Source organism: Phascolarctos cinereus, unplaced genomic scaffold, assembly GCF_003287225.1.
Source record: "Phascolarctos cinereus isolate Bilbo 61053 unplaced genomic scaffold, phaCin_HiC Scaffold_5;HRSCAF=322, whole genome shotgun sequence".
NCBI lineage: Eukaryota > Metazoa > Chordata > Mammalia > Diprotodontia > Phascolarctidae > Phascolarctos > Phascolarctos cinereus.
In genome coordinates this window covers 218,607,408-218,625,770 of record NW_027555958.1, presented here as the reverse complement: position 1 = coordinate 218,625,770, position 18,363 = coordinate 218,607,408, and the positions used below count along the sequence as shown (strand labels likewise).

At 38.1% G+C, this 18,363-nt stretch overlaps 2 protein-coding genes across 2 annotated transcripts in view; both read right to left on the bottom strand.

The window, feature by feature from the left end:
• Positions 1 to 13,716, bottom strand: part of LOC144457583 (fibrocystin-like) — a 268,575-nt gene extending 254,859 nt beyond the window's left edge. Inside the window, exon 1 of the mRNA XM_078155330.1 lies at positions 13,469 to 13,716. Coding sequence (XP_078011456.1) covers positions 13,469 to 13,682 — 214 coding nt within the window. The 5' untranslated portion in view covers positions 13,683 to 13,716. The remainder of the gene's footprint in view (positions 1 to 13,468) is intronic.
• A 1,063-nt stretch (positions 13,717 to 14,779) lies between these two features.
• Positions 14,780 to 18,363, bottom strand: part of LOC144457664 (fibrocystin-like) — a 179,742-nt gene continuing 176,158 nt past the window's right edge. Inside the window, exon 14 of the mRNA XM_078155660.1 lies at positions 14,780 to 14,978. Within this exon, the coding sequence (XP_078011786.1) occupies positions 14,780 to 14,978 (199 nt within the window). The remainder of the gene's footprint in view (positions 14,979 to 18,363) is intronic.

Below are 18,363 nucleotides of genomic sequence, written 5' to 3'. Positions count from 1 at the left end.
GAATCGGGTGAAAAGAAAGAGAATTCTGACTTCTATCGCTTCCATTTCTTCCTCTGAAAGCCAGTTATGGAGTTGGAGAATAGGTCATTAAAATGCCCTAGCCACTTTTTCCTAAAGTGAATTCCTCAGATCCCATCAGTGGCCAGGAACCAAGCAAAGGCCAAAAACAGGTGTCCCAAGAAATCTTTCCTGCATAACTACAGGAAAGTCTGGTGGCCACTGGCATCACATGCTTTCGCAAGCAACTCAATCAGCTCAGCTAAGGTTTAGAAAGAGCTTTGAACCTACAAATAATGTATGCCCTTTATAATTTGGGAAAATAATGAAAATCAGGGGCTAGAGGTACTAACTACAGTGGGAAAGTTTAAAAGATTATATGTACTTTGTGATATGTGTGTGTGTGTGTGTGTGTATGTTTTCTTAGTGCTTGTGATTTCTGATTTTGTATTTGTAATTCAAGAACAGTTAATCTACCTTGTTTATAAAAAGAGCCTCAATATAGTTGATCCATCCTAGAGTGTGTAAGAAGATATATTCTTTGAAAAATAAAAGGAAATCTCTGTGCCAATTAGGGGCCTAATTGCTCTTAGGAGTTCTATATAAACTAAGCCAAAGGTAAACATAGACTTCCAGGATGTTGTGAGCTTGGAATGGGAAGGAAACATGCAATGAAAACAGTCTCCAGAAGCAGGTTAGGAATAGAGGTGTTCAGTTAGATGGTGGTTAAAAGGGCTATGTGTAGGTAAAATGACCACATGGTCATCCTTAGGAAAGTGAAAAAGGGAAATATTTCTACATCCCTTCAGTTCAAGTCCCATCTGGCCATTTTGGAAGAAGTGAATACCTTTCCAAGGAAAAAAAATAAGGGGGCAAAGGGGTTCATTTCTTTAGACATAGTGGCAAGAATTCAGAACTTCAGGCTCCAGTCTCAGCAGTCCCACTTATTATATGTATTACCATAATCAAATCACTTCCCATCTCTGGATCCCAGTTTCCTTACTGTAAAATAAGGAGGTTGCACTGAATATCCTCAAAGCATCCTTCAACTCTAAAATTCTCTGATTTTGTGATTGAATTGAAACATAAATGCAAATTGTAAGATCTTGAGCTCATAGGACCATTGCATTTAGAGCTAAAATACCTTAGAAATTATTTAGTACAATACTATCATTTTATAGGTGAAGAAACTAAGGCCTCCTAAAATAAAGGTACTTTTTTAAAGTCCCACTGGTTTTAAGTGGCAGAGCCAGGATTTAAACGTATATTCTCTGAATCCAAATCCAGTGCTCAAAGAAAAACGATTTTCCCTTTATAGGTACATCCTTCCAACTTTGACATAGTGATTTCTACTATTTAACTGTAAAGTACTCCCCCTTCCATATGTCAACAGTTCGGCTACTAAAAAGGCAGATAAATAACTTTAGTATAAGGAAAAATTATGAAATCAATTTGTGAAGAAACAGTTTCTCACATAAAATGAAGAGAGACATAACCAATTGAAATATATAAGAATGCAAACATTTCCCCAATAAACACATGGTCAAATGATGTGAATAAGCGCCTCTCTAAAAGATATGAAGATACTTATAAAGATCACTTTGAGGGGAGTAATAACATAAAACAATACAGTGCATACCCTTTGACCCAGCAATAGCACTTCTAGGGCTGTAGCCCCCCCCAAAAAAAATCATGAAAATGGGGAAAGGACCCGCATCTACAAAAATATTTATAGCAGTTCTTTTTGTGGTGGCAAAGAATTGGAAATTGAGGGGATGCCCATCAATTTAGGAATGGCTGAATAAGTTGTAGTATATGAATGTAATGGAATACTGTTGTGCTACAAGAAATGATGGAGCAGGCAAACTTCAGAAAAACCTGGAAAGACTTGTATGAACTGATGCTGAGTGAAGTGAGCAGAACCAGGAGAACATTGAACACAGTAACAATCACATTGCATGATGACTAACTTTGATAGACTTATCTCTTCTTAGCAATGCAAGAATGTAAGACAATTCCAAAAGACTCATGATGGGAAATGCTGTCCACATCCAGAAAAAGAACTATGGAGTCCGAATGCAGATCGAAGCATATTATTTGTTCTCTCTCTCTCTCTCTCTCTCTCTCTCTCTCTCTCTCTCTCTCTCTCTCTCTCTCTCTCTCTCTGTTTCTTCTTCCTTGTGGTTTCTCCCATTAGTTCTAATTCTTCTTTACAATGTGGCTACTGTGAAAATAGGTTTAATATAAATGTATATGTTGAACCTATATCAATTTACATGCCATTGTGGTGGAGGGGAGGAGACAGATGGGGAGAAAATTTGGAATTCAAAATCTTACAGAAGTGAGTGCAAAAAACTAAAAATAAATGAATAATTTAAAAAAAATTAATCCAGTGATTTTTCCAGTAGGTCATCCTTTCAGATGATCATCTGTCTAGTAATATAAAGCAAGTTCCAATAGCAAGCTGATCCTCACATCCTGGGTTCAGAACCAGGAGAACATTGTACACAGCAACGTCAATGTTCTAAGAATGATCACCTATGAAAGACTTAGTCTGATTAAGATCATGAAAAGGCAGTTCTGAAAGGATGCGTAATGTAAAAATGCTATACACCTTCAGAAAGAGAGAACTGATAAACTATAAATACAGACTGAAGCATACTTTTTTTAATTTTATTTTTTTGTTTTTGTTTTTGTCTGTTTCCTTTCACAACATGACATATGGAAATATGTTTTGCATGACTTTACATGTACAATCAATATCAAATCAGTTCCCTTCTCAAGAAGGGAGTGGGAAGGAGAAAATTGGGGATTCAAAATTTTAAAAAAATGAAAAAATTTACATGCAGTTGCAAAATATTTAATGAAATAAATAAAATATATTTCAAAAAAGAATAGAAACCTTTTTTAAAAAAACAAAAAGACTACAATTACCAAAAGAAAAGCAACTTTGAAAGATCTGAGAACTCTGAATAAAGCAATTACCAAACATGACTACAAAGGGCTGAGGATGAAGCATGTTTCCTACTTGACAGACAGGTAATTGGCCGGAGATGAAGAATGATACAAACATTTTCAGACAGGACCAAGGTATGAATCGGTTTTATTTTATGATACTTATTTGTTATGTCAGTTTTTTAAAAAAATTTTGTCAAGGGGAAGAGGATTCATAAAAGAAAAGAATACCAATTAAGCATTTAAAAAATGCATAAAGGAGAATTGGAACTTCAGGGGAAGATACAGATTATCAAGATAGCTTTGAAACACTGGTTGAATGTATTATATGCTTTCAAAAAAGGAAGTAAACTGAATATCATGGAGCTTCATGGTTTCATAAGCAATTTTCTTTTTCTCTTTTGTATATATGGTAACATTCATGTTTATCAACTTCAAAATATTTTTTCAAGATGAAAAAAAATTTAAAAGACTTTCCAATCATGATTATTATGTGATTCTGTGATTCTCAGGCACAATACATCTTTCTCTTCTCTCTTTTAACTCTAAGGAAAGAGGTGGAAGACACAGGTAGAAATGATAGTGAAACACCTGAACCCAGCCTACAAGTCGGTGCCAACTCCATCAACTCTGATCACAAGCCTCTATTTGACTCCATCTGATTAGTTTCTTCAGGAATCAATAACAAATATTAATAACATTTGCTTATAGGCTTAGACTACTTTTCTCTTTTATAATATATTGTATTTATTTTCTTAACTGTTTCCCAATTATATGTAAAAAATTAACATTCATTTTTTTTTAAAAAATTTGAGTTCCAAATTCTCTTTCTTCCTCCCCTTCAACATGCCTTGAGAAGGCAAGTAATGTATTGATTATACTTGTAAAGTTAGACTACTCTTCTTGTCCTACCCTCTCTCTGCCTCACACTTGGGGTTGGCTAGAATAGGCTCTCTCTCTAGAAAGTAAAGACTAGGGGTGGGGTAAAGGCTAGAGATGAAAAAAAGGAACTCTACTGGGTTTTCTGATTTAAGATTCACTCAAAACCAACAGTTTGCCCATGAACACGAGTTGTAATTACTAAGCAAGCAAGGTAAGAAACATTAAGGTATAGAGCACTGGAGTAGAATGAGCTCATTACTCCCTTATTGTCAGGAAGTGGAATAAAAATGAAACCTGTTAATAAGAAGTTCATCAATCAATATACATTTGATGTTATATATTGAATTTGTTGTATACTAAGGGGAAAAGCAAGCTACACATAATAGAGTCTTAGATTATTATTTGTATTTTTGACAAAAAGCATTTTTACTAATCTGTTCTTCCCACTACCCTTTCCCCAAAATTTATATTTTAAAAATCCCTCAATACTTATTTTCACAGTCCAACAAAACAGATCCTCACATTAACCAGGTCCAAAATGACCTGGTTCTTTCTACATTTTAAATTCATAACCTCTCTGTCAGGAGGTGAGTGGATTGTTTCATCTTAATCCTTCTGGACTTCAGGTTTATCATTGAGTCGACCAGAGATACAAAGTCTTTCAAGGTTGTTTTATTCTCCATTTTTTATCATTGTATTAATTGTTCAACTGCTTTTGCTCACTTGACTCCGATTCATAGCAGGAATAGGCAAACAAACCACAGTAGATGAATATCACAGAATGTTATCATGCCATAATAAATAATGAAATGGACAATTTCAGGACTGTTCTCCCAAGTTATGCAGTTCCTGGCAGGATGGAGACTGTTTCAAGGGTGGCTAGCAGACACGACATCTATCTTCTCCATTTCAGTTTGTACCACACCTTGACATTAATGTATATGCATTGATTCTTGAGATGTGGGGTGTTACTTCCCCTCTTTTAGTTATAGCTGGAGTGTTTCAGCACCAAGGGTACTCTTGAACTAAGGGGAAGCAAAGGTCCTCATTTACAAGGGTCTTATAAATGGAGGAAAATATGACAGGTTTTATTGTAAGCAATGTCAATGACCCTTTTATATGATAACTCCTTACCTCTTTCCACATCATTCCTCCTCCCTAAAGATTTCATTTTGTATAATAAAGTAGTAAGACAGGTTGAAGAGACCATGCCATACAAAAATTGAAGGAAACAAGTTTACTTAGACTGAAGAAGAGATGATAGAACAAGTGTATAGTTGTCTCTGAGCACTGAGGGCAAGGACAGTGTTTCTGCCTTTCTTCCTATCCCCAGAACTTAGCACAGTGCCTGACAAACAATAAGCACTTGATATATGCTTGATGACCGACTGATTTAAAGGTTTACTATACAGAGGAGAATTAGACTTGTTGTTTCACTTCAGCTAAGAAGGCAGAACTAGAAACACTAGGTAAAATAGGTAGATAGAAGCAGATTTTGATGTAATGTAAGGAAAAGTTTCCTAATGATTAGTGCTATCTTAATGTGGATTGGATTACCTTGGAAAGTAATAGGTTCTTGTTAGAAGACACAGCATCACAGATCTAAAGCTAGAAAGGACCTCAAGGGTCATCTAGTCCAACCTCTTCATTTTACAGAAGAAAGTGAGGTCCAGGGAGTTTATGACTTGCCCAAAGTAAAATAGGTAGCAAATGTCAGATATGGGATTTAAACTTAGGCTCTCCATTTCCACAGTCAGTACAAGAACAGAAACTGGATGACCACTTGTTAAAGAGCAATCTTGTGGCTTCCTTTTAAAATGCCCACTGACAGCCCTTCCAAATGAGATTCTGTGATTGTCCGATTAGATTTTGTAAACCTTTTACAATGAAAGATGGCAGATAAGATTAAAAGATGCATTTCAAGAGCAAGGAAAAATAGAGTTGGCATTGGGAGTGTGGAGGGGTGACTGTCACACACACACACACACACACACACACACACACACACACACACACACATGCAGGAACTCTGGAGCCCATGGAACAGAAAGGTCCTTCATTCTACATTTAGAGTTCTCAGTTCTCAGTAAATACCCACTACAGTAGGTGCCAGGAATTGTGGTGGTTTGGGAGGATACAAATATAACAATGAAACTATCTTTGGCCTTGTTAATTATATTCACTACAAAGTAGCATCTGGGATTGAGAGGAGTCAATGCAAAAGAGAAAGATGTCCTTTACTACTCATTACCCAATCTGCTACTGTCCCAAAACTACTTTTAAAAGAAGATCTGTGTTCTTCCCTGTGCATTGTACTAGAGATGTTCAAATATGGAATTAGTATGTAGGGGTCTAAGGAAAAGAATGGAAGAGATGCCACCCAGCTCCTCTGGGTGTTTCTATAGCACTGGGCCTTTGTATTCTGGTCATGATGTGAGTAAATTAACTCCTGCTTAACCTATTTTGAGTAACAGTAGGAATTTGAGAAGTACAAAGAAGAAATTCCTCAAAACTAAGTATGTCCTTGACAGTCACCCAATATAGCACTATGCTATGTCTGGATCTTCAATTAATCTTAGTTTATGATAATGATGAATATGATAAATATGACTTGACAACAAACAATGGGAAAAGACCTAATTTGTTTATTTAGCATTTTCTGAAAATATGAAGGCTTTAAAATGTTCCTAAACCTAGTTTTGTGGCTCTGAGGCTGGAAATCCAAGAAGAAAAGAAAGTGTTTATATTTTATTTAATTCCCACTTTTTTGTTTTGTTTTGTTTTCCTCGCCTATTTTAAGTGATAGGGTAATAAGCTATTGGCTTCAATGGCAAGATTTATGTTGTATCTCATGCACTTTAGCAGGGAAAAATCTCACAGGAAAGGGCTTACTTGCAGTGAACTTTTACTGAAGCAAAGATGACCTGGTGGATGTAGAATGAACACCTAGATGTTTAAGTCCTGGAGAATTCATTGGAACTATACCTCCGTTTTGTTTTCATTTTTGTTTTTCTCTTTCCTCCCTTCTCCCAATAGAGAAGTTCCTTATGCCAATCAGGCAAAAGCCTTTTCCGTCTATTCCAAGCTCTGTCCTGCTACCTATATTTCTGCCCTGGAGGTTGGTGTATTTCCCTTAAGTCAGCCCTTCACATGACTGGTAAAGTGCTTGGGGATCCTTGGGGGATGAACTGTGCTATATAAATGTAAATTAATTTAGTAACTAGAATGCTATGGATTGCCTTAGGGGACCTCAGGACTAGAATGGCAACAGAGGAATGAATAAGATTCACCTCTCCCCATACTCCTCCCCCTCCCCAACTCCATCCCAGGAAATCCTCCCAGAGAGCTTTAGGAAACAGAAGTAAAATCCTTGAGTCTTCAGTTTGTTTCAAAGAGCTGTATGGAGGCGGAAACAAGATTAAATACAGAAGATTCCAATTGGTGATGTATTCAGTCTCATTACTCATAATCCTTTGAGAAAGAGGAAGCCTAGCGAGTGGACATTTCTGCCCATCTCTATCCCTTGGAAAAGTTAGATTCTGTGAGATTCTCCTTAACTGGGAATATCCTCCTAGACCCCTCTGCTTATTGAGTTTTTTTAAGTAAGGAAACCAGATGAGAAAAGCCCATCTGTCTTCCCAGCCAAAAGCATTCTTGCCCCCATGAACATCAACACCAGCTTCTTTCCCTACCAGACTCCCTTTCTCTATTTGCTTGGGAGAACTCAGAGATGAGCATTAGCCCGGCTGGCTAGATATCGTTTTTTTTTTTCTAGTCAGGTCAGAAGAGAGTAGCATGTCAGTAGCATCTGAGCCTGATAACTCCATGGTGGACCTGCTCAGCTGCCAGCTCCCACAATGCCCTAGTTCAGCCATGTGCCACTAAGTAAGAGGAGACTGTGTGAACTCCAGAATTCTCTTGTGAATGGCCCAGCATCTGATGTAAATTTATCACCCGGTGCTGGTTGGCTAGGGGGGAGCTGAGGGTGTTTAATGCACTCCTGCCACAACCCAACAGTTTGCCCTAAAGAGTCTTTTACTGGTACAAAAGGATGAGGTCAAAAGTAAGTTGACCCCTGACAGAATGTACAATTATTAGAAAGAGGCTATGTACGAGCAGCTGCTGGAACCCCACTGGCTTAGCAATGGGCCTCCAAGAGTCAGAATATGAATAATAAACTCAAGATTGTTTTCTCCACCCCCACTGCCTCGCCCCAACCTTCTCCCCCTGTTTTGGGCAGGACCTATTACTTTTCTACAGGAAGAATCATGGCCCTCCCTAGCAGCTGCAATAATTGTGTTCCTATTGTAAGTAAGACCTCCTCCTGACCACCCCCCTACAAGTGGCCATTGTGAATGGAGAGTCAGTGATTATACGCTCCAAGACTGATGCTTTGGGGGACCCAGCTGCCTAACTGCTGACACACGAACGTGTGGAAGGAAAAAGGTGGGGGGGGGGTATGGAGCAGGGAATTGAAGGGAGTCTGCGTCTGGGAGATGGGACTCCGGCATACCAGACCTTTTGCATAAGTCAAGCCTGGAACAACAGAGCTTTATTGGGCCCTACTGACAAGAGAACTCATCTCCCTTTGAAGTGGCGGCTGTGCATGGGGCTGGACAGCTTTTCCTCCTTTGGACCAAGCAAACATCCTTCTTTTGATATGCTGCATGCTCATTATCTCTGCCCCATTTAATGATTTTTGATTGAAGGGTGGCGGCTTGGATGCCAAGAGGGTAGTTAGAACGGCTCCATACAGCTAGGCCTACAAGAAAGACTTGCCTTGTCCATGGGACTAAATTTGGAATTTCTTAACAGTGTGTGCTTGTTCTTAGAGGCAGATAAGGACTGAGCGTGAAATTCTTAATTAAGCAATAAATAGAGAGTGGGGTGTCAGCAGATGTAGCCGGTAGTCATAGCAACCAGTCACATGGGTAAGGGAGCTGAGACTAAATGTAGGCCTCAGGCCTAGGTCTGACTGACAGCTGAAGAATCCTACAAAGCTTGTAAACTGGATTAATTAGTTGACTAATTATTTCAGAGCATTAATGTAACTAAAAAAATTTTTAAAAAGTAGTTCCTCACAAACTGAAGAAACAGGAGGAAAAGCAACAGCTATAAACAGAAGACTCTATGTGACAGGGATATTCTCTGGGCTCAAAGTGGAACCAAAACATTGGGCCATAAAAGGACAAATAGCCTTTCTTGGTTTTAGTCCAGACTTTTGCAAACATAAAGGAATCATTATTCCTAGATCATATTTGCTTCTCAGCATGATATAGAAGTAACAGTTCAAAATTACTGATCAGACAAATGTGTGACATTCTACTTCTCTAGCCTCAGTTTCCTTGTCCATAAAATGGGAGATCTGGAGAAGATGACTTCTGACATCACTTTCAGGTTTACAGCTATAAAACTATGAAACAAAATTATTTCTAGGTTCTACCAAAGGGTATCATAATGGGCGTGCTTATACCCAGGCAGCTTAATTTCAGGTCTAGTCTCATAAATCCTTCTGCTACTTATTACTTGTATGACGTTGGGCAAGTCACTTAACTTCTCTCCCCCTCAATTTCATCATCTGAAAGTAAGCTCTTTGAGGACAGGGACTGTCTCTGCTCTAGATTTTTTTTGTATCTTCTATACTTAAAGGTACAAAGTTTGGCACATAGTAAAGGCTTATTACATTTTCATTCATTCATTCACTAATTCATTCATTCATTCACCTATAAAATAAGAGGATTGAACTAGATGAACTCTGAGGTCTCTTCTTATTCTAGGTCTATGATCCTGAGTCCTTGCTTCCTCAGAATTCTCAATGGATTTAGGACAATCTGAATAAAGCCTCCAGCCTTCAAAGAACTCTGTATTTGTTAAATTAGCCATATTATTCTATTGAAACTAATCACTGAGAGGATAGCAGTCTCCAGTTGAGAAAACACACGTCATAGACACTCTGTCACATGCCCCTCTGTTGGTCTTAGTTGTAAGTTCTAAAAAAGATATAATGCTATCCTTTCAGAAATGCTTGCTGGGTGTATGCTTGGTTTGAATCTCATGATATTTCTGATCCTCTGGACAAATAAAAGGGATTTGTAATGAGTTCAATTAAAGCAACCTCACTCAACAACAAATTTGCAGAAAGGTAAGTCAGCCATAGCTGGTTTAAAGTATCATGAACCACCATATCCTGAGATAAATATCTTCAACCCCATTTTACAGATGAAGAAACTGAGGGGGAGGGAGAAATTAAAAAGGGTTTTCCCTTAAGAGATAAAAGAAAATCACAAAGGAGAAGCCTGCTCTCAACTAGAAGGAAGCCAAAAGCTGTCCCTGAGGTGGGGGGAGGGGGAAGCCAACAAAATGCTTGACTGAGGCATTGAGCTTACTAAAACCCTGCCTCCGGTGATGGATGGGGTAAGGGCAGCTCTCCACCCAGCCAACCCCCATCCCACCTCAGCAAAGTGGTTGAATTCCAACAATTATCTAGTAGGCAGCACACTCTAGTGGAGATAAGTAGTGGCTTACAAGCTGGAACGCCTGGGTTCTTCTAGCCAACACCACATTCAGAGTGACATTAGACAAGTAGTTAACAATTCAGTGGACAGAACTGAAAATGGTGGTGTTCTTCAATTCCTACCTTGTAAGTATAAAATGAAAACAAAGCCTATGGATGAACCAAAACAATGAGGCAACCCACTGTCCCAAAATTGGTCTCCCAGGAGTGAAAAAAAAATGCAGAATTGTGAATCAGTGAACCTGTTTTCAAATCCCAGCCCTGTTCACTGTTACTGGCTAATTGTTCAAGTCATTTACTGGCTCTGCACTTCAGTTTCCTTGTTTGTAAAATAGGTGAATTGAACTAGGTGACCTCTATGGGTTTTCCGAGGTCTAAATCTATGATACAAGACATGTAACCACCAGAGTAAATTAAAAAGCATTTTAAATGGGCACCTCTGCATGTGATGTCAATCATTAATACAAACACATGCAAGCCTTACATCTAAACAAAGATGGGGAGAGAGGAAATCAAGTAGCAGGCCTAATAAAAACCACATACGGTTATGTATCCACTGGTTCTCCTTTCTACTCCACCTTGGCTTAATTTTCATAGGAATCCATGTTTGTGACTTAACTTTGAACATCCCCACTACCCTGAATCCCATACTTGTTTCTTTAACTTCCTAATATAACAAGCGGCAGAGGGATAAGCAGATAATAAGAAGGGACAAGGCTTAATGAAGGAAAAGAGAGTGGAGTCAAAGCAAATTTAGTGAGATAAATGACTTTCCAAAGACACTTAACTGGTCAAAATATTATTTTCAGGACCCTATAAAGTAATCTGAAGGGAATTCTGGAAGCTTTTCAGAGTTGGCCAATTTCAAACTTTACCTTCTAAAACATGGGCATGAATCTTCACATCGATGGCACATTGAGACCATGAGGTCCTGACAGTGACTCCTTTCCAAAATGGAAGGAATTCTGTATATTTTAACTAGTCAGTTCTATGTCATCTAGAAAGTTCCAGGATTTCAAAGAAATTAGGCACTGCAGGGGGTAGGTTTTCTCTTTGTTGTTGTTATTAGATTATAAGCTCCATAAGAGCAGAGACTGTCTTTTGCCTCTTTTTTTGGCCCCAGTGCTTAGCACAGTGCCTGGCATGTAGTAGATACTTAATAAATGTTTATTGAATTGAACTGAATTGTTTTAACACACTTGTAAGTTCATTGGTATATGGAGCTTCTCAGTAAAGAAATTCCTTTTACCTAGACAAATGAGCAACTTCTCAAAAAATTCCCTGGGGGCACTGAGACATTAAATGGCTTTCCCAAGGTCACACAAGCCTTAGCTAACTTCAAAACTCAAGTCAAATGCCACCTTTTGAAAGAGGCCTTTCCCTCTTGGTCAAGCTGCTAGTACCTTCCCCTACCCATTTATTTGCATTTTATCTCCCCTATTAGAATGTGAGCTCCTTGAGAGCAAGGATGATTTTTGCCATTTTCTAAAAATCATCAGTGCTTAGCACATCTGACAAGTAGTAAGCACTTAATAAATTCACAATGAAGATTGATTGACGTGTTAGAAGAGGATCTTGAACTTGTGTCCTCCTGGCTGAAACCAAATTTCCAACCACTAGCTAACGCTACCTCTTTAAGCTTAAATATAAACTCAAAATAAAATGTGGAGAAGTGGAATTTGCCCCTCTTTGGGCCTGTTTCTGAGTATCAGTTATATCATAATTCCCTATCACCACTAGAGTACCAGTCAGATGGGAAAAGCCTTAGATATTTTCCCCAAAATTTTAGAAACTCTGATCTTAATGTACTGTGAGTCCTCTAAATCACAATAAAGTGCATAGAAATTGATGTATTTGCAAGAGGTTCAAACCCTCCTGCCTCCTCAGTTCAATTCAACCCAATTCAACAAATTTATTAAGTGCCTACTATAGGCAAAGCTACTCAGAAGACAGAAGAGGGGCATTGTCTACTTTAGGTCTGTAAGTGTCCTTAGGCAAATTTAGGAACAGCAAGCTTCTAGACCCTATTTCCTTCCCTGCCACCTTCACTTATGTCCTGCCACTAGACTTTGATGACTCTGGAAGAGATAAAGAGGCTGATGACTTTGTGTAACTCTGCCTCACTTAAATCCAATTCACTGAGAAGTCAAGACATTGCTCTCTGATTTCACCGGTTCTCTTCAAAAATGAAGGGATGAACAACATTTCCTTCCCTGCACACACACATCGAGTCTTGAACTGCATGTCCACCCATCTTGCAATTTATCCCTTTTACCCAATAACCTACTTATTTATTCTGAGCCTTTCCCCTATTTCAACTTTTTTTAAAACAGGAAGCTTAAAGTGACCTCCCAAATAGATTTGTATTTAGTTGATGCTTATTGTCTCCCCTAAAAGCATGTGAGCTTCTTGAAGGCAGAGACAATTTTGTTTTGATCTCATATACTCAATGTCAAGAGTATCTGGTAATTAGTAGGCACTTAATAAATGCTGTTGATTGATTTACTGTCCAACTCTCTCTTCCCAGTCCAATTTATCAACCTCTCTTTGGAGTGCTATTCTCTCCACACACACCTGCACTGGATACCCTTCAAATACTCTAAAGTAATTTCTCATTCTTCCTTTTAGAAGTTTTCTACCAGTCTGACATTGTCTGAATGTATGCAAAAAATTCCTGGTGCATCCTTTCCCTTCGAGAAAAAAAAATCCTATTTTCTTCAATTGCAGCAATTCTGTACATCAATATCAGAGTTCTCTAAAGTAATGGTATCGATCTCAAATAGAAATGGGGCCACTAAACCATATATAAGGATTCCTGTGGGCTTCATATTGACTTAGAAAATTATATGTTAACATTATGTATGTTCTACTATATTTTATTTATTTTGTTAATTTATGGAATTTATCAATTCCATTTTAATTTGGTTTGGGCTACTAGTAACACGTTTGAAACCTCTACTTTAAAGTATATTTTCTCCTCACTATCAATTATTTTACAAATGTTCATGTCCCCAAATTAAGAAGCAATATACATACTTATATGCAAAGAAAGTCAAATGACACTCAACTAGTAGAATCCAGTAGTATACATCCACCAGACATTCTTGATCATATACTTACCCAGATAAGTGAGCTCCCCCAATTGGCTGTTGAAGAACCAATCACAGGCCTTATCACAAGTGGCAGATGGAGGAGATGGAAGCGACTGGCCAACTCTGGTCCCACACATCACCAGGATGTCAGCATGTGGCTGCACATCTTTATGCACCATGAGCAGGTAATTACCAGAAGTAAAATTATCAAAAGTTGCTGAATACTGTGGAAAACAGGTCATACTGGTCACTGACAGCACATCTTGGTTTTCCGTCATTTGGAAATCATGCCTCTTAAAAGAGAATGTGGGCTTCAGAATTAGAGAATCAACCTTCAAATCCTGGCTCTACAAAGTCACCATTGTGACTGGGGCAAGTCACTGAGCCCTTATCAGTGTCAATTTCTTTCTGTGGAAAATGACTGGATGCTACCAAGAAGGGTAAGCCGTCATCATATCACATCAGCAGCATTCTCAAAGTGGTGCATTCATAACTAGAGATTATAGATTTAGAAGTGAAAGGGACATCAGAAGTTCAACGCCTTTATATTACATTTGCATTATTGAGGCTGAGCCAGGCAGAGATTTGCTAAGGTCACTCAGCCAGTTAGTAACTGAGCAGCTGGGACTAGAATCCAGTGTGCAGATTGGTAAACCAAAATTTTGCCAACCTATTACCTACTCTTAAAAGATTCAGGCAATCATAGCAACATGTCTCAGAAATAATACTGAGGAGATATGAGAAGATTCATGAAGGGAAATAAAACCCTCAGAAATTCAGGAAAAGAGAGAGAATAATGTGACTGAGTCCCCAGGGGGCTCCAGTAGCAAGTCTCCTTTTTGTCCTCTAAGAGAGAATACTCATAGTGAAAGAGGAATTAATAGAAGAGCTGAAGGGCAGAGAAGGAGCTCAACAATGACCTTCCTATAGTGACCCAACCTTTAAAAAACAAAATCCCGCACTTAAGTGTTGGAACTCCCAGCATATTTATTTACATTTTAAGTGTTGGCCACAAGATGGCAGTGTGTCAACACAGACATACACCCCTATGATATTTATCTGGCTGCAACTATTTTCTAATGGGAATAATTTGGTTTACTAATCTGGCAAATAATAAAGCCATTTCTTCAGATAAGTTTTATGGCAGAATATCTTCCTAGTATATTAGAATTACTACATACTTTTCAAGTATAAGAAATATGATAAGATGAGATTTGAAGTGATTCAAATTTTTTTTTCCATCTAAAAGATAACCATATCTCACTGTGAGATGAGTTCTAAGAAAACAGTTATAAGAATGATTAGGAGGGGAGATTCAGGGAGAGATTGCATTGACTAATCAATAATTGCCCAGGGTTACCTGAAGATTGATGTTAATCCAAGGAGCCTCAAATCTCAGCAAGTAGGTATCTTGATCCAAAAGCAGGGCCATCCAACCGTATGGGTTGGACAACGTATCATACACAAAGTTAACAGTGGTTGTCTGATTTCTACTGTCAGTCACTGTTAAATCATAAGCAACTTCTGGTGCTTCAGCTCTAGGGAGACAATCAGGGAAGGGAAGAAGCGTTTATTAAGCATTTATTATGTTCCAGGTATTGTACAAATATTATCTTATGAATCTTCACAACTCTGAGAGGTAGGTACTGCTATAATCCTCATTTTACAGTTCAGAAAAATGAGACGGAGGTTAAGTGACTCATCCAAAGTCACATAGGTAGTAAATCTGAAGCTAGTCAAATTTTTCTGACTCCTGGTCCAGAACTCTATCCACTATACCACCTAGCTGCCTCTTCAGCACAAAACACAATGAGGTTTCAGTTTACTGACTAATTCTGAATCAGGAGTACTTGACTTCCCTTTTCATTTCTGACTCCCTCGTCCTTTCTAGAAATATTTCCATAGGCACACCCATTACAGGTAGCAACAACTAGTGGATAGAGAGTAGGCCTTAAATCTGGAGAGTTTTGAGTTCAATTCTCAACTGTAATACACAATGGCTGTGTGACCCTGGACAAATCATTAAACCTCTCTGAGTCTCAGTTTCCTCACCTATAAAATGGATATAAGAGCACCTACCTTCCAGAGTTTTTATGAGGGTCAAATACGATAACATATATAAAATACTTTGCAAACCTTAAGGTTCTCTATAGGTACAACCTATGATATATTACAAAGATCTCAAAGTAAGGAAGACTGCTTCTGATACTTAGTGGCAGTGTGACCCTGGGCTAGTAACTTACCTCTCAGGGCTCTAGGCAGCTGTCCGAGACAATAAGTTTCAGAAAAAGTGACAAGACATAGGCAGAGAGAATATCCTAATCTGATAGCTCCTCACATTGATGAAATCATAAATCCAGTCCTTATCCTTTCCTCAACCAGGTTCATAGCTCCTCACATTGATGAAATCATAAATCCAGTCCTTATCCTTTCCTCAACCAGGTTCATAGCTCCTCACATTGATGAAATCATAGATCCAGTCCTTATCCTTTCCTCAACCAGGTTCTTGATGTTGTTGCCATTTATATTTCTGTGAAGGAGGCTAGCGTAGACCCCTGTGAGCTCCAAAGAGCCCTGGGGCAAATGTCTTTTGATGATCATTCCTGCATCTAACACAACTCTGATGTGCTGCAGTTGGTTATACCCTCAGAGCTCTCTGGCCACTAATAAACGTCATCTTAATAAGGTCATATGGGACAGGGCCTTTTATTATTAATTAAACAAATGCCCAAAGCTGCAGTCCTGAAGCAGGATCATCTTATCAGCTCCAGATAATACATTAATATTGGTAATAAGGTCTTTCTATTGACCAGTGACTGAAGCCCAGGTTCTGGCAAGCCCTCGCTCTCTGAAGCATGAGTGGGATTCCCCAGCAGAGATAATTTCTTCCTTGAACAGAGTGAAACACAAAGGATAAGTTAGATTTTTGATGAGCTCACTCAATAAAGAGCTACATTCCCAAATCTCAAGACAATTCTAGGAGTGGCTAGAAATTCTTAAAATTCGTTATTATGGGAGCAATGGTTATAATTTCCAAGTTATATGCAATTTGCATGGTGGAAAGAGCACCAGATTAAGAGTCAGAGGACTTCAGTTCCCCTCTAGCTCTAAATTCTATGAGCAAACTTTGCTGTTTCCACAGTAACTTGAAGGGGGTAAATAGGTGATGAAGATCATATTCATGATCATGTTGGTGGTGATGATAATGATGATGATGGTGATGATGAAAATGATGATGGAGATATTCAGGAGCAGGGTAGGACTACCAGAAATTAGAGTAGGGTTATCCTTAAGAAGCCTGGATTTACTGATGAATGTAGATCGTGCAAGGACATGGTAGAAAATATGTAACACATCATTGAAGGATACAAAAAGTTAGCATCTATAGAATATCAAACATAAAATGAACTGGTGGTTAGATTTCTACATTAGAAGTTTTCATTAATGGAGAGATGACAAATCCCCATTCTACAAATATAGAACCAAAATATCCTGTAGAATCCAACCAATAAACTGCACTGGAACTAGACCATTATCATAAAATGAAGTATAGCCTACAATTGCCCAGACATAATGATTCATAAAAAAAGTTTTAAATGTTTTCATAATGTCACTATACCAAATACACATAAATTTCCAACCTACATGGAATCAAAAACATTCAAAATATAGACACCTAAAAGAGATCAAAACCTTGTGGGAACAGGATGAGTAGGTTCACTTTATTCTTGTCCCCTGAGCTACCACAGCTATTCCTAGAATGTTTTCAAAGGAGGAGCTTGAATCCAAATACTTTTACTTAATGACAAAACGCAGTTATTTTATCCACCTATGCAACCCTCCATAGAATGCTAAACAGAAGGGAATAGCAAGATAGTGACTCATACCAAGATGATTTTTTATATACCTTCATAAAGAGATGAGAAGAATGGCATAATAAGTAATAATTATCATATGGAGAACTAGGAGAAAAAGAAACTATGTGGGAACAAGAAGAACACATTAAGCTTATTATCCTACCACTAGAATTATCCAAAAGATGTTTCCATTAAGTCTACAAAAGATAAGACTGCATTCCAATAATTCATATGTGTATGTGTGCACATGCATGTGTGTGTATGTGTGCGTATTATTCACTTGTACAATAATTCTCCCAATATTAGCCATAAAGATAAATCAGGATAAAGACCTGGCTCAAGACCATTTCTACTTATTAACGAGTAGAATTAACTATTATTTGTATAGCACCTTAAGGTACATTACAAATGTCATCTCATTTGATCCTTATAACAATACTAGGAAATAGTTGCTATTTTTATCTCCATTTTACAGATGAGAAAACTTAGGCAGACAGAGCTAAAATGACTTGCTTAGAGTCATATAACTAATAAATGTCTGAGGCTGGATTTGAATTCAGGTCTTCCTGATTCCAGATCTAGTGCTCAGTCTGCCATACTTCCTAAGCTGCTTGAACTCCATCAAAAATGATTAGAAGAACACTGATATCGATTTAAAAAAAAAAACCTCACAATTTTACAAGGCTTTAAAGTTTTTTCTATACATTATCCTATTCTACCTTCATTAAAACCCATTGAGGTAGGTACTAATATCACATGAATTCTCTAATACCACATTGCCCCATTATTATACATGTACAGAAACTAGTCACAGAATAATGTTGAAACCTAGTTTTGAAAATAGTCCATAGTTTAATCTACAAGGATTATACAACTTCTCTGTAAAGTATCTAGTAATTTGCAGTCTTCACTTTTGAAACTCCTGCCCTGGGGCCCATGGTGTAAGTCACACGGCCCACTTTATCTAACTGGCTTCTGGACTCTGGCCATCTTTTATTGACATCTGACCTGTACTGCCCAGGTACTTCCTCTACTCCACTCTCCCATCCCACTCCTCCCTTTCCCA